The following is a 17,835-nucleotide window of genomic DNA, read 5'->3' on the forward strand; positions in this document are numbered from 1 at the left end:
GTGGTGCTCCAATCCTTTTTTTAGTCACAGCCAAAACAAAGCGCGAAAATGCAGTTTTCAGGGGGATCAAAACGAAGAAATAAACAACTTAATAATAAAATTAACGATGGATCAAACTGTCAGAGGATACAGTTGTACAAATTACCTCCCACAGATACAATATCTCTGTATGAATTTGAAGATTTTGCTGTTGAAAGGTTAAAAGGTAAATTTTTTAGGCAAACTGGCTCAACTGACTAACGATTAACAATTAATATTTATAACATCAAAAATACTATTTTGGTTTACAAAATTACCCTTTCTCAGATTTTTTAGGCACTTTTCGTCTGTTACAATATTAATGCTTAATGATGGTCCATCCGCCCTTTCAGTTTCAAGCACTAACTTACTGGCACAGAAATTTATTTACATATACCTGTGTGTAGTCTATGTTGTATGAGTGTCCATCCACCTGCTAAGGCACTAAATGCAGCTTTCACTGTCGGGAATGGACTACAGACTTGTCACCAGTCACAGGGTTCTCACTAGGACTTTAAAACATGGAGTCCATGGACTCCGAACCCTGAAAAAGTTGGAGTCCAAAAGCGCGTCACAATTAATATGTTTACAGATTAGTCATTCAATGCTCACAATAGCATTGCTGATATTTTGAATCTTCAAGAGACTTCCAAAGTTTATTGTTATTCAACTACATAGTATTATTATTGTTTTGTTGTTAATATTTATTATGAAATTATTTCATTATAATGCATCAACATATGGAAATCGTTTTTTGTTTTTTTTCCCACTTTTATACCAAATCAAATTTTATTCTGGTTAAATAAGTCCACTCTAAAGACAAAAAGTTTATATTTGTAAAAAAACGTAAATGTACATAGGCAGTGTTTAGCGGAATGAATAGGAAAATCGTGTACAGCTTCACACAGTGTGTAAGAGATTCATCCGATCGACAATTATTTTAGCAAATATCTTCAAAAGGGGGCAAATTGAAGATCGATATTTAAAGATTTAATGTTGATTAAATAATAAAGGAACAATTCATTCACATGTTTGGCTTGGAAAATGAGAATTTTTGCGAAATTTTAGGGTTTCTGGCGAACGTGAAATCGCCGATGTTCGGGATCAATTTTCGGATAGAATCTAAATATCAAAGAAAAGGGTATGTGTATTTTGGTTTGTTGTCCTGGCAATTCGGCACAATATCTTAAATTCTTAATATTCTTATAGAACGTTTTTGCAAGAATGAAACTAAAGGAAAATTGTGCCTATAAAATGCCGCTCATTTGTAATTTGAGAAAACAGTCTTTAAACTTTCGGCGTATATAGTCGATAATTTTATCCTTTTGTCGGTAAAATTTGCTAATTTCCAATCAACTGTTGATCAAAGATATAAAATTATCACCTCGTGTTATATCTGGTAATTACATGTACTGTACAGCGCGTGTATACATTAGTCTGATCACTATTGCGTGATAATGATCGGAAGCGTTATCGCTGATTGGCTAATAGCTTCACGGGTCGATGTGCATAGGACCGCCTACCTATAGACTGACACGCGCTGACGTATTTGTGGTTGTAAACAATCGGTAATGTTTATGAGTCCCCAGGCAAAATTAAGCGTATGTGGAATCCTTGCTCTGAAATATTTGCGTCCAGCTGTAATAAACATGCGTACCGGGACGCCGAAATAAGCGTCCCCGAGAACCCTGCAGTCATGCCCTTATACTTACAGCACAATGTGGTGATAATTAACTTCAATGCAATTTCCACATTTGGTTAAAAGGACCCCATTGGAAATAAGCACAACAGCTTAATGGGCTATCCTTGTAACCATAGATCATTCTTAAACAAAACCATTGTATTGAAATTTTATTAGTTTTTTTTATGCCCCCACAAAGTGGGAGCATATAGCATTGCACTTGTCCGTCCGTCCGTCCGTCCGTCTTTCCGTCCATCCGTCTGTCTGTCCATACGTTCCGAAATTTTGTGAACGCAACTCCTCTTAAACTGGATGGCAGATTTTGCTTAAATTTCCAGGGATGAACAACCTTAATGTGTAGATGGTAGTAAAGGAAGGAATTTTTGCTGCGACCAAATTTAACAGAATTATGGCCCTTTGTTGATTTTTTCACTATATACTATGTAGAAATTTTGTGAACGCAACTCCTCTTAAACCGGATGGCAGATTTTGCTTAAACTTCCAGGGATGAACAACCTTAATGTGTAGATGGTAGTAAAGGAAGGAATTTTTGCTGCGACCAAATGTAACAGAATTATGGCCCTTTGTTGATTTTTTCACTATATACTATGTAGAAATTTCGTGAACACAACACCTCTTAAACCGGATGGCAGATTTTGCTTAAACTTCCAGGGATGAACAACCTCAATGTGTAGATGGCAGAAAAGGAAGGAATTTTTGCTGCGACTATATTTAACAGAATTATGGCCCTTTGTTGATTTTTTCACTATATACTATGTAGAAATTTTGTGAACGCAACTCCTCTTAAACCGGATGGCAGATTTTGCTTAAACTTCTAGGGATGAACAATCTTAATGTGTAGATGGTAGTAAAGGAAGGAATTTTAGCTGCGACCAAATTTAACAGAATTATGGCCCTTTGTTGATTTTTAGTTTTCAACTTGTGGCACATGTAGTCCAAAAAATATTTGACCTAGAGTCATAAGATTGACAGAACAGTGGCGTGTGGGGGCATACGTGTCCTATGGACACATTTCTAGTTTTCTTTTAAAATCTAGGTTAGACTATTTTAGTTTTTATATATATATCATGTCTATCAGTAACTTTAAACAATATTCTGTGCTAATTATAATTCTGACTTGTTGTAGTCTGAATCTGAATAGTGATTTTTTTTAAAATGATTTTATCCAATGCCTCATCTGATTACAGTCATTAACTTAATTTATTTAATTTATTATTTATATGAAATGACATTTTAATTTGTTAAACTGCTATTTTATATATATGTATATCTTATTATGTAACTGTGATCTATGTTGTTGAAAAATATAAAATAAATAAATAAACTTAGTATTAGCCAAAGATGAATTTTGAGCCAAAAGTAAGTCACTGCACTACCTACACTGCACGGCAGTGAATGAGAATCTTAATGTATAGTAAACAAAAGACAATATGAAAAGGAGCTAGCCCTTAAAAGTGCTGTTGGTGCCAGGCATTGTCCTGTCTATCTATCTTCCATTAATGTCAAACCCCTTGTGGCGACGTAGACATGATTCTAGACTTCAGAGACAGCTATGAGATACAAGGGAATCCAGGAACCAGTCCCTTGGTCTTATTGAATAGACCCTTGGTTCTTTTACATGCCCAGTGCACTGATACAATCATACATGCAAGGATTATCTGGATTTCTTACCAGTACACCTCTAGGTTGGTGGCAAACACTGAAAGTGTCTTTGAAAGGATGTTGCCCAGGATCGAACCTGGGTCATCAGGAGTGACAGTCATTGGTATAACCAACTGAGCTATTGTGCTTCTTTCACCTTAATGTCATCATTCTGTGCTAGGGGTTTCTGCACCCTTGCACACCTGCACCCTATCACACCTTCCTAGTCTACTCTGCCTACTTTTAAGGGCCAAAGCCCCCGCGCCCCCTTCCCCCACCCCCCCCCCCCCCCCCAGCAATAGTCAGGTAACTGGCAGGTACAAGTTCTGGTCTTTGTTTATTTTGGCCATCCCAAGTTCTTTAAATCTTCTACCGACACCCTGTGCTTTACCTGCAGTATGCATGCTCTGAGGGGAAGAGAGTAGTCGAAATATTAACAGATGTGTACTTTGTATTTATATCAGATTAATTTACAATGACAACTTGATTTGAATATGTTTTAGAAATTTTACTTGCACAAACAGAGGTGGAGAGACAGTGACCGTTTTAGGATGTTTAAAGTACCTTTCAATACATTTAGCTCATCTGTAGGCCTTGATTTTGCTAGAAAGATATATCTAATACAGTGTAACTTCCGAATTCCGGAACTTCTGAAATCCGGAAACTTCTAGAAACCGAACAATTTTTTCGGTCCCGATTTTTTTCCTTCTATTTTCTATTAATATAATACTTCTGAATTCCGGAACTTCTAAATTCTGAATTCCGGACGATTTTTCGTAAAATTTAATAGAGTCAAATCAATGCAATTTTACCTCCAAAATCCGGAAATATCCAAAGGTGTGAAATACATTGTAAATCGAGAATGTTTACCCTGCAGGAAGATTTAATCTCCCTATCGATTGTTTACCAATTAGCTGTGATCGTGTAATTTGACACACGTTAAAATCACAAACTGTGAAATGGTATGTTTGAAGTGATGCGGTTAATTAAAGTAATTTACGGCGGTCAGTTAATTTGAAGTGTTTATTAGCGGATTAAATGACAATTAGTTGGGACAATGTATGCATCAAACGTCTTTAGGGATTTTATTGCATTTGATGCACTAATTAATTAACTAGCATCGGACAATATGTAAGTTTATGCAATTAACAACATTTCTACAAACTGATAGAAATTCAAAGGGATTTGCAGTATTAAATAAAGTGTTAAATATAAATGTTTTCTTTTCCTCCACATCTTTATTTTGATTAAAAGACTATTTTATATGATATAACAGGAATGGCCACATTTTCCTGGACATTTAATGACATTTAGTGGCTTAGTCTTGTCCACATTATCTGAAACCTCTGAATTCCGGAAACCTCTGAAATCCGAACTTTTTGACAAGTCCCATGGGTGTTCGGTTTTCAGAAGTTACACTGTACTAAAAAAAAATTAAAAAGGTAATTGTTATTGATTATGACTTACTGACTGATAAACAATTTATTTCATTTGATTTAGACATAAAGTTTCATTAGTCAAAAGCTTAACTTTTTAGCTCATCTGAGCTGGCTCAGTGTGAGCTTAGGATTGTTAAATGTCTGATGTTTGTCATTCTTTATTCTTTGTCCGTCCACATTTAGTTTGTTAACACTCTAGTGCTCACATCTTTGGCTCAATTTTCACTAAACTAAGTCAGGTTGTTTGTCCCAGTAATTGTTCAGACAAGTTGGAAGATGAGTCATGTCAGATGAAAAACTAGGTCACAGAAGCCAAAAATAGAAAAATCTTGTTAACAAACTAGTGGCTACTGTTTCAGACCAAATATCCTTAAAATTGGTCAGAAACTGCAGAAAGGTTGTTTTGATGATTTCTAGATCCGGTTTTACCTGGGATCAAAAACTAGGTCACACAGCCCACATATGGAAAAACCTTGTTAACACTCTACAGTCAAATATTTCTGAAAAGAGGAAATTGCTCTAACACTAGAGGAAGCATTTTCACCTTGTCACTAAGAGCTAAATAATCAGGCGAGTGATATAAGGGCCATAATGGCCCTCTTGTTTATATTTGTATGAAATTAATATAAAATTTGACACTTTATTTGCAGTTCTGAAAGCTGTGGAAACTGCTGGAGAAAAATATATGAAAACATCAGATGAGTATGAAACTTTTATGCGGGATCAACTCAGAAACACTAGATTCAGCAAACTAACAAAGGTGAGTCATATCACAGTCTAGAACTTTCACTAAGGGGGAGAAGGTGTGTAAGAGGTGGTAGTTCTGCAATATGGTATTATGAGGGTCCCGGTTAGAGTCAAAGTCAGTCTGCACATTTTTCTCACCTGGTGACATTTGGGGTCCAAGGTGGCGTTGTGACTGTATAAAGATTTAAGTAAATTCAAGTATTGTTATATGTTCATGGGTCTAGAACTGTTCATTAATTAGGGGAGAAGATTTGTTTCTAGCCAGATAAATCAGGTGGTAGAGCAGCGGAGCGATATTACAAGGGTGCAGCAAAGTCGGGTCCTTGTCAGGCTTCACATCTTTCTCACCTTGTGATAATCATCAATACTATTGTGTTATAATATTTTTATCAATACTATTGTGTTATAATACTTTTAAGGTATTTTGTTTTTACAATCATGGTGCATAGATATACTTTTACTTTCTTTTTTCTGATGTTTTTTTTTGAAAACAGATTTTTTTTAGTCTGTGCTATGCTGATGCACATTTGATATTTATAAGTAAAGGAAGCAAGTAAATAATGTAGAATGATATCTAATTTATGATGTTAATAGCCTTTGCCTTATAGATGATATGATTTTGTTTTTGATAGAGTGACAGAGAAGCTGAAGATGATGAATTGAGAAGAATGGATCACATATCCCATTTTATCCTCAGATTGGCTTACTGTAGATCGTAAGTGTGATGCAGATTTTTGTCTGGAAATTTTGTTTGTTTTAATTCTTTAGTACAAAAAAAAAGTCGCTTTTGTTCCAGACATAGGACTAAGATTATTATACCCCAGCACAACAAAGTTGTAAGGTGGGTATACTGGAATCAGCTTGTCCGTCCGGCTGTCCGTCAGTTTTTTCTTGTCCGCCCAATAACTTAAGATTCCTTTGACCCTTAGTCTTCATATTTGGCATGGAGGTTAGTCATGATTAGTAGATGACCCCTATTGATTTTGAGGTCACTACGTCAAAGGTCAAGGTCACAGGGGCCTTGACTTCAAAAAGCTTGTCTGCCCAATAACTTAAGATTCCTTTGACCTACAGTTGTCATATTTGGCATGGAGGTTAGTCATGATTAGTAGATGACCCCTTTTGATTTTGAGGTCACCAGGTCAAAGGTCAAGGTGACAGGGGCCTTGACTTCAAAAAGCTTGTCCGTTCAATAACTTAATATTCCTTTGACCCATAGTCTTCATATTTGGCATTGAGGTTAGTCATGATTAGTAGATGACCCCTATTGATTTTGAGGTCACCAGGTCAAAGGTCAAGGTCTTAGGGGCCTTGACTTCAAAAAGCTTGTCCGCCCAATAACTTAAGATTCCTTTGACCCATAGTCTTCATATTTGGCATTGAGGTTAGTCATGATTAGTAGATGACCCCTATTGACTTTGAGGTCACCAGGTCAAAGGTCAAGGTCACAGGGGCCTTGACTTCAAAAAGCTTGTCCGCCCAATAACTTAAGATTCCTTTGACCGACAGTCTTCATATTTGGCATAGAGGCTAGTCATGATAAGAAGATGACCCCTATTGATGTTGAGGTCACCAGGTCAAAGGTCAAGGTCACAGGGGCCTTGACTTCAAAAAGCTTGTCCGCCCAATAACTTAAGATTCCTTTGACCCACAGTCTTCATATTTGGAATGGAGGTTAGTCATGATTAGTAGATGACCCCTATTGATTTTGAGGTCAAAGGTCAAGGTCACAGGGACTTTGACTTCAAAAAGTTTGTCTGCCCAATAACTTTAGATTCCATTGACCCACAGTTTCATATTTGGCATGGATGTTGATCATGATTAGTAGATGACCCCTTTTGATTTTGAGGTCCCTGGATCAAAGGTCAAGGTCATATGGACTTTGACTTCAAAAAGTTTGTCCACCCATTAACTTAAGATTCCTTTGACCCACAGTCTTTATATTTGGCATGGATGACTATAAGGTGACCCCTATTGATTTTGAGGTCACTGGGTCAAAGGTCAAGGTCACAGGGACCTTGACAAAAAAAGCTTTTCTTCTCAATTGCTAAAGAATGTCCTGTCCGCAATGTATTGATTTTGACATTTTCACATTTGAAGCATGTAGAATACATAACTTAGCAATGCACTGGCTTAGTAACCTCAGATTTGGCAAGGAGGTTGTCCTTGAGCTCTAAATGGCCACTGTTGATTCTGACAAAGTGGTATGCGGGGGTATTCACGCCATGATAGTGGCAGTTCTAGTTGTCATAGATTTTTTTTGAATACTCAATTTTCTGTTACTTTTGTCTTAGAAGCTATTTATAAAGATAAGGTGCATATCAAGGAATTCTTTCCAGAGGGGTCACAAAATTCGTACAATGAAAAATGCATATTTGTTACTGATTGACACATAAGCCAAATCTGAAGGATCATGACCGTTTAACAAGGTATCTTTCATAAATTTTTATTATTTTATGTTTAGTGTTGGGAAAATAGGGTTTATCATATTCTTTCAGAGAGGAACTTAGACGCTGGTTTCTAACACAGGAAATGGATTTGTTTCGATTTAGATTCAAACTTACCTCAGATGAACACAAAAAAGAATTCCTGAAAGAAAACAATTTAAATTATGAATCGGTGAGTAAACATAGTTCTGTGTTTTTTTGGATCATTTAATATTAATTATTATATTTTCTGTTTTTATCGGACAAGAATTACATGTATTTGGTTTGTACATTTGTATAGTGTTTATAATAATTAGTAATCTAATGATTGCTAGCCACATGGGTTCAAACCCTGTCAGGGGCAAGTCATTATTTTCTTGAGCAAGAAACTTTACACTCATTGCTCAGTACTGTTTGGTTCCAACAGATTCGAAAGTTTGTCTATTATATAATCTTATAGCTTCCAGCACAATTGAACTAAAATAAATTCTGTATATTAACCAACAATGTATCAATAGATTTAATATTACACAGATTTCATCCGAGGAGAAGACTAAATACCAGGAACAATTAGCAGTTGTATCTAATAAAGCAGCTAGCTCTGTAGAGACAATAGAATACTTCAAGGTATGTACATTAACAGAAATATCATTGATTATTAATTTGAATCCAAACAATAACATTGAATAGAATTGATTTTTGAGAGGTGATGTATGTTTTCTTTGATTTGATAAAAAAAAATGTCTCAACTGGAATGTATCAATTTTCATAACAGTGTAGTGATGGTGATTTTTAATTTTTACCTTGAATTCATTCATGCTCATGACAAAAAGAATGCAAATTTTTTAAAAGACATTTTATATCTTGCTTTAAATTTAAAACGATATAATGTACATGTAGATATTTTCATTGAGAAAGTAATACAATATGGTATTACATTAAAATGATTCTTAAAGCATGTATAATTGAACTTATTTGATAAATTTACATAGATGTGTTTGTATTAAAAGAATATACTAATAGTAAATACATAAATGCTTTATATAACTACAGGTACATTTTACGGAGGTGTTAGACTTGGTACAGAAGAGGAAGGTTTACCTACATAAAGGGAAAGCATTTGTACCATATACAGAAATGATTTCATTGTTGATAGGTGTATATAGGGCCCATCTCTCACAAGCACTTGCTGTAAGTTAATTAATTTTTCTAATCCATTAATGTTTTAATACTGTAACCTTTTTTTCTGTAAAGAGGATTAATTTATCTGGTAAAATTTCTGGAAGTGGGATTTAAAAAAGTGTTAGTTTGGCAACTCTCTTGTGGTCCCAACATTGGTCTAGTTTTAAGGATATTTGATAAGAATGTAATTTTGAACATGTTAAATTGTTTAAACACAGAGATGTCACTTCCTACATAGGGGTGGGGTGGGGAAACACTAGAAAATGTAATTTATTTTCTGAAACCTACTTGGGTAAGAAAAATTGATAAATAAAATAAGTAAATATGAATGTCATCACAACTGTCTTGTTTCATTGTTGTTTTGTATTTTATAGATAACAGCAAGGGCGTTACCTCATTTGGAAGAAGATGAACGTTTGTTACCTATGTTGTGTGGTCTCAGTAAACGTTACATAGGCTCCGATTATAACCTGAAGAAAACTTCAGTTGGTCAAGTCACTGCAGATATGATCGAGATGGTAATATTGATTATATAATAGATACATACATGTATTTTTAAGTTAATTAGGCCATTATACTTCTAGACAGTAGTTTTTAAGCACAGTTAATGCATTTTAAGCAACTAGTTTGATTTCTTGGCCTATTAGCTGCAAAATTTTATGATTAAAGTATTTCATGTGGTAATTGTAGGATGTTTTTGAAAACTGTAAAATTTACTAGAATGATTGGTTGAGTTAAAATCATGTTATGTTTATATTTTGTGGTATTTATGGCATTAGTAAAATAGTTTCAGGTCTATAATAATCAATATGTATATACTACTTTTATGCTTTCATAAAGGAATAAGGTAAGTGTATCCCTGCATTAAAATGTTGCTGTCAGGCATAACAAGGTTTATTTAAAGCTAAAGTATACTTGAAGATACTAATTAACAAGAATTGAGTGTAGTGTGTATCATCAACCCTGTCCTTTTAAAAAGAAAACATAAAGTTAGTGGTTTTACTCAGGTACCCAAAGCTGCAAATATTGCCATATGATCTATACTATGTTAGTGTAAAACCAAACCAAAAAAGAAAAAGAAAATAAAAAGAAGATTAAGTTACATCGCAGATTACTTAATTAGTGTTTATTGAGATAATCACATTAAAGCTGAATTAATTAATTGTATTTAATTTTAAAGTGCAAATGTAATTCTTATTAATGGTGTTTTATAGACTGGACATAAATATAAATTATATGAACATTGACAACTTAGAAGATAAATCAGTTTAACAAAGTTGTATTTGTTTGACATGTAATGTCCTAAATTTCAGTTATTAAGCACTCTAATAACCAAACTATTGTCTGTTGGGATCTTGTGTGACAGAGTGGTTATGGTTCTTGACTTCAGTTCACTAGCTTTATTCTAGCTTGGTTAGTGAAGCTATCCAGCTAGCTTGTATAGTTCTTCTCGAGTGATTACTTAAGTTAGTCTGCATAGTGTGCACTCAAGGTTCCACTAATAACACTGTAAAATTGCCATACATGTATGAATTTTACCATATAATATAAATTTAAGATTTTAGATGTGACTATAAATTCCATCACATACCCAAAAAATGGTCTGATATGATTCCAAGGCATTTTGATATAATAGCCCCCTTTACAAATGATTTTTATGTACATCATGTATGGATGCTAAAGTAATTTCACACTAATAATAGTAATAATAATAATAATAATAGTAATAGTATATTCAAACTTACATTAAAGTAATTTCACACTAATTTTTTCAGCTTTCTAAGAAGTCTTTTCCGTTGTGTATGAGCCATCTACACACATCTATGCGACAGAATCATCATTTAAGACATGGAGGGCGACAACAGTATGGTCTGTTTCTGAAAGGTATTGGTTTGAGTCTGGAGGAGGCAATTAAATTCTGGAGGTCAGAGTTCACAAAACTTATAGATGTTGACAAGGTAACTAAAACTTCTGTGTTAAAATTAAAACTATCTCATGTGATCTCCTGGTATAAGACCCCCTTATATATGCTGCCTGGACTTTTTTTATAAATAATTTGAATAAATTTCTTACATCTTAAATTATTCCAAGGAACAGTAATAAGACACAAGTTAAGAATGAAATAACTAGACATTTAATATAACTGGTGTTGAAGTACATGTACAACATTCACATCACATTCATCAGCAAGGTTCAAAAGTTGACACACATTGAATGGGTCTTACTATATTTGGCAACATTTGAATAGTATTATACATGTGTACCTGTAGAGGTCATGTAATTGACCTTTTACAGGCAGTCATATCAAATCATGTTTGGAATATGTAAACAGAGCATTGGACAATATTACAGAAATAAAGTATTTCAAATATCTTATGCCAAATAATTTGGCAAAATAAAGCCTCAAGCAGGCTTTTGAACAAAGGTATCTGGTTTGTTTAATTTATATTAAAGTGTTTCATACATATCAATATTCAGTATAAATTAAATACTTAGTGCATCTGTATGTGTATACTAGTTATCAGAAATTAATAGCATAGTTTAACAATGAAATAAAACAGTTTGACTTATTTTCCAGTTTGACAAGCAGTATTTGTATAATATACGACATAACTATGGTAAAGAAGGGAAGAGAGCTGACTATACTCCGTACAGCTGTATGAAGATAATCATGTCTAATGCACCAGGTCCTGGTGATGCTCATGGTACGGTAAAAAATAGTTCTTAATGATTTTACTAAGTGTCACCAAGAAAGAAATACATTTTAGAGAAAAATCACATGAAACTAGGAAGTGCTTTGAAACTTAAAGAGTCTTATGTAGTAAATGTACCTAGAAAGTGTACGAATGGTCAGTGGTTCTACACAGGCCCTCACCTGGAATGATTCACAGAGGGACACAGTGGAGGTCTTACTCTGACAGTAATGAAGGAAAGTTGCCATATTACCTCAACATTATTACATGTACTATGACCTAAAGTCATTAGGTTTCTAGTCATGAATTAACCAATTGGCCATACCAACACTACTTTAAAAAAAATTGTTTGATTTAAATTGTTAAAATTGATATAAGATATGACAATATACAACTGTCAAATGATGAAATAGATATTTTATCATTACTCGAAATATGTTAATGTACATGTAACTTCTACAAGCATAAATGTTTTTATTTCTAGGTTGCCCATTCAAACATACAGATATGGATTTATTGAAACAGAAACTGAAAAATATGGCAGTAGGAGACAGTTACTTGGAAAAGGTTTGGTTTTAATAATTAGAGAATATTGTTGGAAAACAAAGACATTAATGAAAAAGTAAAATAGTGAGAAAAACTTTTGTAAAATTTAGTTGGTGGAATCATTTTTCCAACACAAATTTTCATAGATCAGAAGTACAAAATAAGGACATTGCAATTGGCTTATAGATGAAAATAATTCCAGAGTTTTTACATGGAAATAATAGAAAACAAAATATCATCTACGTTTAAAGTGAAAATAAATTCATATGAAAAAGGTACACTCCCGGCGGAAAATATTCAGAATAGTAATATTTTCATTTGATATTGTTAAATTTTGTTTAAAAACTAGTTTGTTTAAGCTTGATTGGGATGAGCTTGTAACATACTTTAACCACACTGAAGTCAGATTCCTTGAAGTTACCAGTAGTTGTGTCATTTGAGGGAACAGGATTGTAATCCTAGTAGGGCTTGAAACCACAATCTCTGTTTTGAGAGGCAGACACCTTTACCCACAAGGCCACCACTCCCCTTCATATATATAGTGTGTTAATAGACTTAACTCTGGAATAGAGAATATTTTGGAGTTTTCCCAGCTAATCCAGTCGTACAAACTTTTACAGTTACAGCTTTGAAACTAAGTGAAACAGGCTGACAAATTAATTGTGACAGGTAGTGCACCGTGAAGCTATAACAGTAAAAGTTTGTTTCTACAGGAGGAATAGCTTGGAAAAACCCACATTTGCTGAGTTCTGGATAACATCTATTGATCAATTAAAGGAATTATTTTTAGTAACATTTTTTCACATTTCAGATCATGTCAGAAGTAAAGGCAGGACGATATAATGTAGCTTGTACAAGATATTTTGAGGCAGCTCATAAACTACCTGTAGAGTACCAGGCTCAAGCTTTCAGTCATCCTAACCAGTACTTTGAAGAAAGCCAGAGAACATTGAATGGAGAAAACAAAAGTAACACTTTACAAAAACTATAAATATGAGAATTTCCAGTTATCCAGTTATTCCAGAATCACAAACAATTCCATGTGTTGTTCTATGTTAATCAAGTCAACCAGTTACCATGTTTTAACCTAATGTAGGAATTTGATACACAGTCATGCAATTTGCATAAAACTGTTAATACTGGAATAGCCATCTATCCTTTTATTTAAATCAATTTATTACCTAATGCCTTCTGTAAGTACTAATTCCATATTTACAACTGTTTTAATTGAACCGCTGAAATCCTTGACATGCGCATTGATGAAATGAACTGTTTACCAGTTAATATATTTAACTGTTACACCCCTATCGACATCATTTGGTACTTCTGTTAACGCCGCCTGCCACAGTTTGGTCTTCGAATGTTGCTCAGCTCATTTGTCTGTAGGATTTAGTTGTAAATAATTAAAACAGTTGTAAAAATCTTACTAGTATGCTGTTGCAATATATATTTTGGTTTAATAGCAAAGTATTACGTAATAAAACATTTATTTCATAAGTGTTTGTGGAACAGTAAACTTTTGTTTCTCTGTATCAGGGATGACATTTGGAACTGTTACCTTTGGCTGCTGGCAACAGTTCCAAATGTCATCCCTGTTACTTCGGGGCAACAGTTTTGACTATTGCACAAACACCCATGAAATAACTGTACACTATTTTTAAGTTGAGATATTGAAGTTCCATTAATTTCTTTTTATCTGGCCAAAGGGAGGTGCCATGTCCCTTGTCTATCTGTCTGTCTGTAAGCAGTGTCATGTATGCTGTATGTTTCTTGACCTGCTGGACCGCTGTTGATGTTACATGAATAAAAGACAAATTTCTTGTTTGTTGTTAAGAAAGTTTATATGAAATATAATGTTCATCAGTCTGAAAACTGTATATCTGTATTACTCATTGATTATCAAGTGATGTAAAACATGCTCCCACTTACATGATATTTATTCCAGCTTTATCTACAGGAACTACAACATGCTATACTTTTTATTCCAGCCTTATCTATAGGAACACCAAAAACACCTCGTTCCCAGGGGTCGTCACAGCAGTCCCAGGGAACACCAAAATCTCAACAATCCCAGGGAACACCAAAATCTCAGCAAGTTAGTAGTCAGTCAACATCACAAAATAATGGCCACGAGGATATGATGGATGATGACTTTGATATAACCGAGGCAGAAATGTCCATGCAAGCTGATAGATAAAAGATTGTCCTTATAGTGTTGAAAATATTAGCTATGACTCACCTTTGGGTATTGTTCAGAAATATCTGTTATAATTGATACTATAAGAAAAAAGTTTTGGATAAGTGAGAGAAATGGTTTTTTTAAATTTTTTTTTATTTTTCTAAAGACACACCCAGTTAGGTATCATCAAAAATTAGTGTTTGAAAAAGAGTGTAATAGTAATTTGTGCAATTTTGGATATTTCACTGATAATTTTTAGCTCGACTTTTTTTTTTTTTGAAAAAAAAGTAGAGGTATTGCTATAGTTGCGCGGCAACTTGTACCTGGATCATAACCTTTTTATTCCTTGGTGTATTGTCTTCATACTTGGCCACAACAACCCTTGGGACAAGACTTTTCAGTAGACCACCCTAACCTTGACCTTCATCCATAATGACATTGACCTTCAAGGTTAAAAGTCCAAATTTTGCTTGTTCATGCTGTTATTGGCTGTAACTTTGTTAATTTTGAATGGATTGTCTTCAAACTTGAACATAATATTCTTCAAGGATATCCCTTAAAAATAACCAGACAGACCTTGACCTTCACTCATAAATGACCTTGACTTTGAAGGTCAAATTATTGAAATTTTTATGTTTTGGCTATTGTTGGCTGTAACTTTGTTATTTTTGAATGGATTGTCTTCAAACTTGAACATAATAATCTTCAAGGATAACCCTTAAAAATAACCCAACAGACCTTGACCTTCACTCATTAATGACCTTGACTTTGTTTTGGCTGTAACTGGCTGTAACTGCTATTATTGAAGGGATCAACTTCATATTATAACAGAACATACTTAAGGACAAGACCTTGTTGTTTATCGTGACTTCACAACGTGACTCCGCCACGTGTATCTATTTATAGAATTTTCTATTTATAGAATTGTGTGTTTCTATTTATAGAATTTTCTATTTATAGAATTGCGTGTCTCTCTATATATATATATAAATTAGTATATTTATATATAAAAAATATATAGAAAAAACTAATGTGACAAGACAGAATGATTAATTTTATAAAAAGGAAACGTTAAGATTTTGTTCAAACATTTCTTTGTTTGCTTTTAGAGAAAGTAAAAAGTCGAGCGTTGCCCCTGCCCGGCGGTGGCTCTTGTTATGTATAAAATCAGTTAAGTGTGATTAAATTGATTGGTAATTTTATTGAAGTTTAAAATTTGAATTGAATCATTGAAGCAATTTGTTCTTCCTATATGTCAGGCAAGATTCTCTTTATTTTGCTTCTTGTATATTATTTTATTGAGTAAGCAGTGTAAAATTGTTTGTCTGCCATGAATATATATGTATATGCTTTGTTCAGGTACTACAATTGGGAGACATGCTTATAAATATAGTTTGCAATAATTTCTTGAATGTGAAAAGTTCAAATTATAAACATTTGTTTAAATTCATTGTGAAATGAATAAGTATATGAAAAATTCAGTTTTTCATAATTAACTAACCAACGATCAAGCTATAATATTAAGTTTATAGTTAATCTGTTCAGATAGTTTAAACAGTTATCTATACAATGTATTAAGATTATCATGCGCAAAAAACCACTCTGTGTTCAAATATATCAGTGCTAAATTGTATTTATATTTTGATTGCAAATAAATGTGATAAATATACAAACCTTGTCCACTATTTCATTTTTTGCAAGGCAATTCAGTCTGGGGAGCTTTCCTACATACCCCTGTGCAAGTAACTAAATGCAATATTTAATAAAATGGCACTTTTAAGTTCTCTTATCTAATAAACAAATTTGTTATTTTAGATTGCAACATATGAGCTTTTTAGAATAATTATATCTTATCCAAGAATCAATACTACACGTATTGCGCCAAATCCAGATTTTGGTTGAAGTTTTAGTGCAATAACTATTAGCAGTAACTGATTCTACTCATGCGACCAGTGTTTCTATGCTATCTTTATCATTACAAGGATTTACAACGGCCTTTAGATATTTATTTGCTACCATCACCCACATTTTACTTGGAAATTACTACAGGTATTTGCTTTCAATTCCTTGTTGGCTTTCACACCATGTATGGCAAGATTCAGAACTCTGGCTGGCATCTGTTTTTCAAATCTGGAGAATCTTGTCATTTTAAATACCTATAACTTGGGAGGCCCTCCAGTTTAAAGGGCAGCAACTGAACATGAAAATATTGTGGATTTTGGGAATTGGTCCTATGTTAAGAGTGGCAAATGCCGTACTTTAGTCCCTAGTCTAAACATGATGCTTCATGACAACTTCACAGCCAATATTAAGATTTCCATATACATAGAACAATAAGCCAATAATTATACTAAGGAAACAAAACTGTTTCATGAATTTTATGATACTTCTTGGATACAAAACTGTCGGATTATTCATTCAACACAAGATCAAAAGTTTAGATATTCTTGAACTCGGCTCTTACCCTCTCAAATTAATGTGAAAATGTATGCTACTACTGTTGAGCTAGTCAAGCCAGCATAGCCTTGCTGTCACAGAATACTATACTGTTGCTAGCTTTGATAGTAAGACTTGTATGGTAAGGATGAAATATTCTTTATATTTAATGGAAGAACCAGTTTTGTGAAGAGCATCTTCACAGTTGCCAATTAGATTTGATGTTCTTCATTTTGTAGACGTTTACCTTCCTACACTACTGCCTTTTTTGGTCTAATTTACACAGACTCGTACTTGTTGATAAAATGCTTGATTTACCCCAATTTCAGATATTGACTGTTTTTGTGACAGTCATGTTCATTATCCATGCATGCTTCAACTATTTCTCTGTCTATATAAGTAATCCCCATGGCGTGGCCAACTGATCTCCGGAAGCTCAACCTGTGTTCTTCCCATTGTCACTTTATAAGTAATATTTCTACCTAAAAGAATTTCTATCTGTTCAAAGATACAGAGCAGACAAAATTATGAAATTTACAAAAAATCACTGTGACCTTGGAGACTGCCTCCATGGTCAAGGGGTTAGAGTTGACGACTTCTAATGCAGTTACCTCTGGTGTGGGTTCAACCCCCGGGAGATGCTTTGGTAGTTTAGCACAGAGGAAGGTAGTACTGGTGTAACTCTCCAGGTGAGGAACGATGGTTAGGAAACTACCTGCCTATATGACTGAAATACTGTTTGGAAAAGACGTAAAATGAAACAAACTGTGACCTTGACCTGAGGAAGGTCAAACCTGCGCTGGCACTTCTCATAATGTTTAACATT

General features: G+C 33.9%; 1 protein-coding gene across 1 annotated transcript; it reads left to right on the plus strand.

Annotated features, from left to right (window-relative positions):
- Positions 1 to 38: 38 nt before the first annotated feature.
- Positions 39 to 16,106, plus strand: LOC132730892 (DNA primase large subunit-like). Its single transcript, XM_060716976.1, has 12 exons — positions 39 to 205; positions 5,451 to 5,560; positions 6,180 to 6,262; positions 8,046 to 8,166; positions 8,508 to 8,600; positions 9,027 to 9,164; positions 9,530 to 9,673; positions 10,931 to 11,113; positions 11,734 to 11,860; positions 12,333 to 12,415; positions 13,206 to 13,362; positions 14,383 to 16,106. Exons 1-12 carry the CDS (start codon positions 49 to 51, stop codon positions 14,589 to 14,591), a joined length of 1,605 nt encoding a protein of 534 aa, XP_060572959.1. The 5' UTR covers positions 39 to 48; the 3' UTR covers positions 14,592 to 16,106.
- The last annotated feature ends 1,729 nt before the right edge of the window (positions 16,107 to 17,835 follow it).

This window comes from Ruditapes philippinarum, unplaced genomic scaffold, assembly GCF_026571515.1.
Source record: "Ruditapes philippinarum isolate M1 unplaced genomic scaffold, ASM2657151v2 ctg752_1_1_1_1, whole genome shotgun sequence".
Lineage (NCBI taxonomy): Eukaryota > Metazoa > Mollusca > Bivalvia > Venerida > Veneridae > Ruditapes > Ruditapes philippinarum.

Excerpts from the sequence above, each read along its gene's own strand:
- LOC132730892 (XM_060716976.1), top strand. The coding sequence starts at position 49 with ATGCAGTTTTCAGGGGGATCAAAACGAAGAAATAAACAACTTAATAAT. Across the intron at positions 11,114-11,733 it reads AACTTATAGATGTTGACAAG|TTTGACAAGCAGTATTTGTA; the intron begins GTAACTAAAACT and ends CTTATTTTCCAG. Across the intron at positions 11,861-12,332 it reads AGGTCCTGGTGATGCTCATG|GTTGCCCATTCAAACATACA; the intron begins GTACGGTAAAAA and ends TTTTATTTCTAG.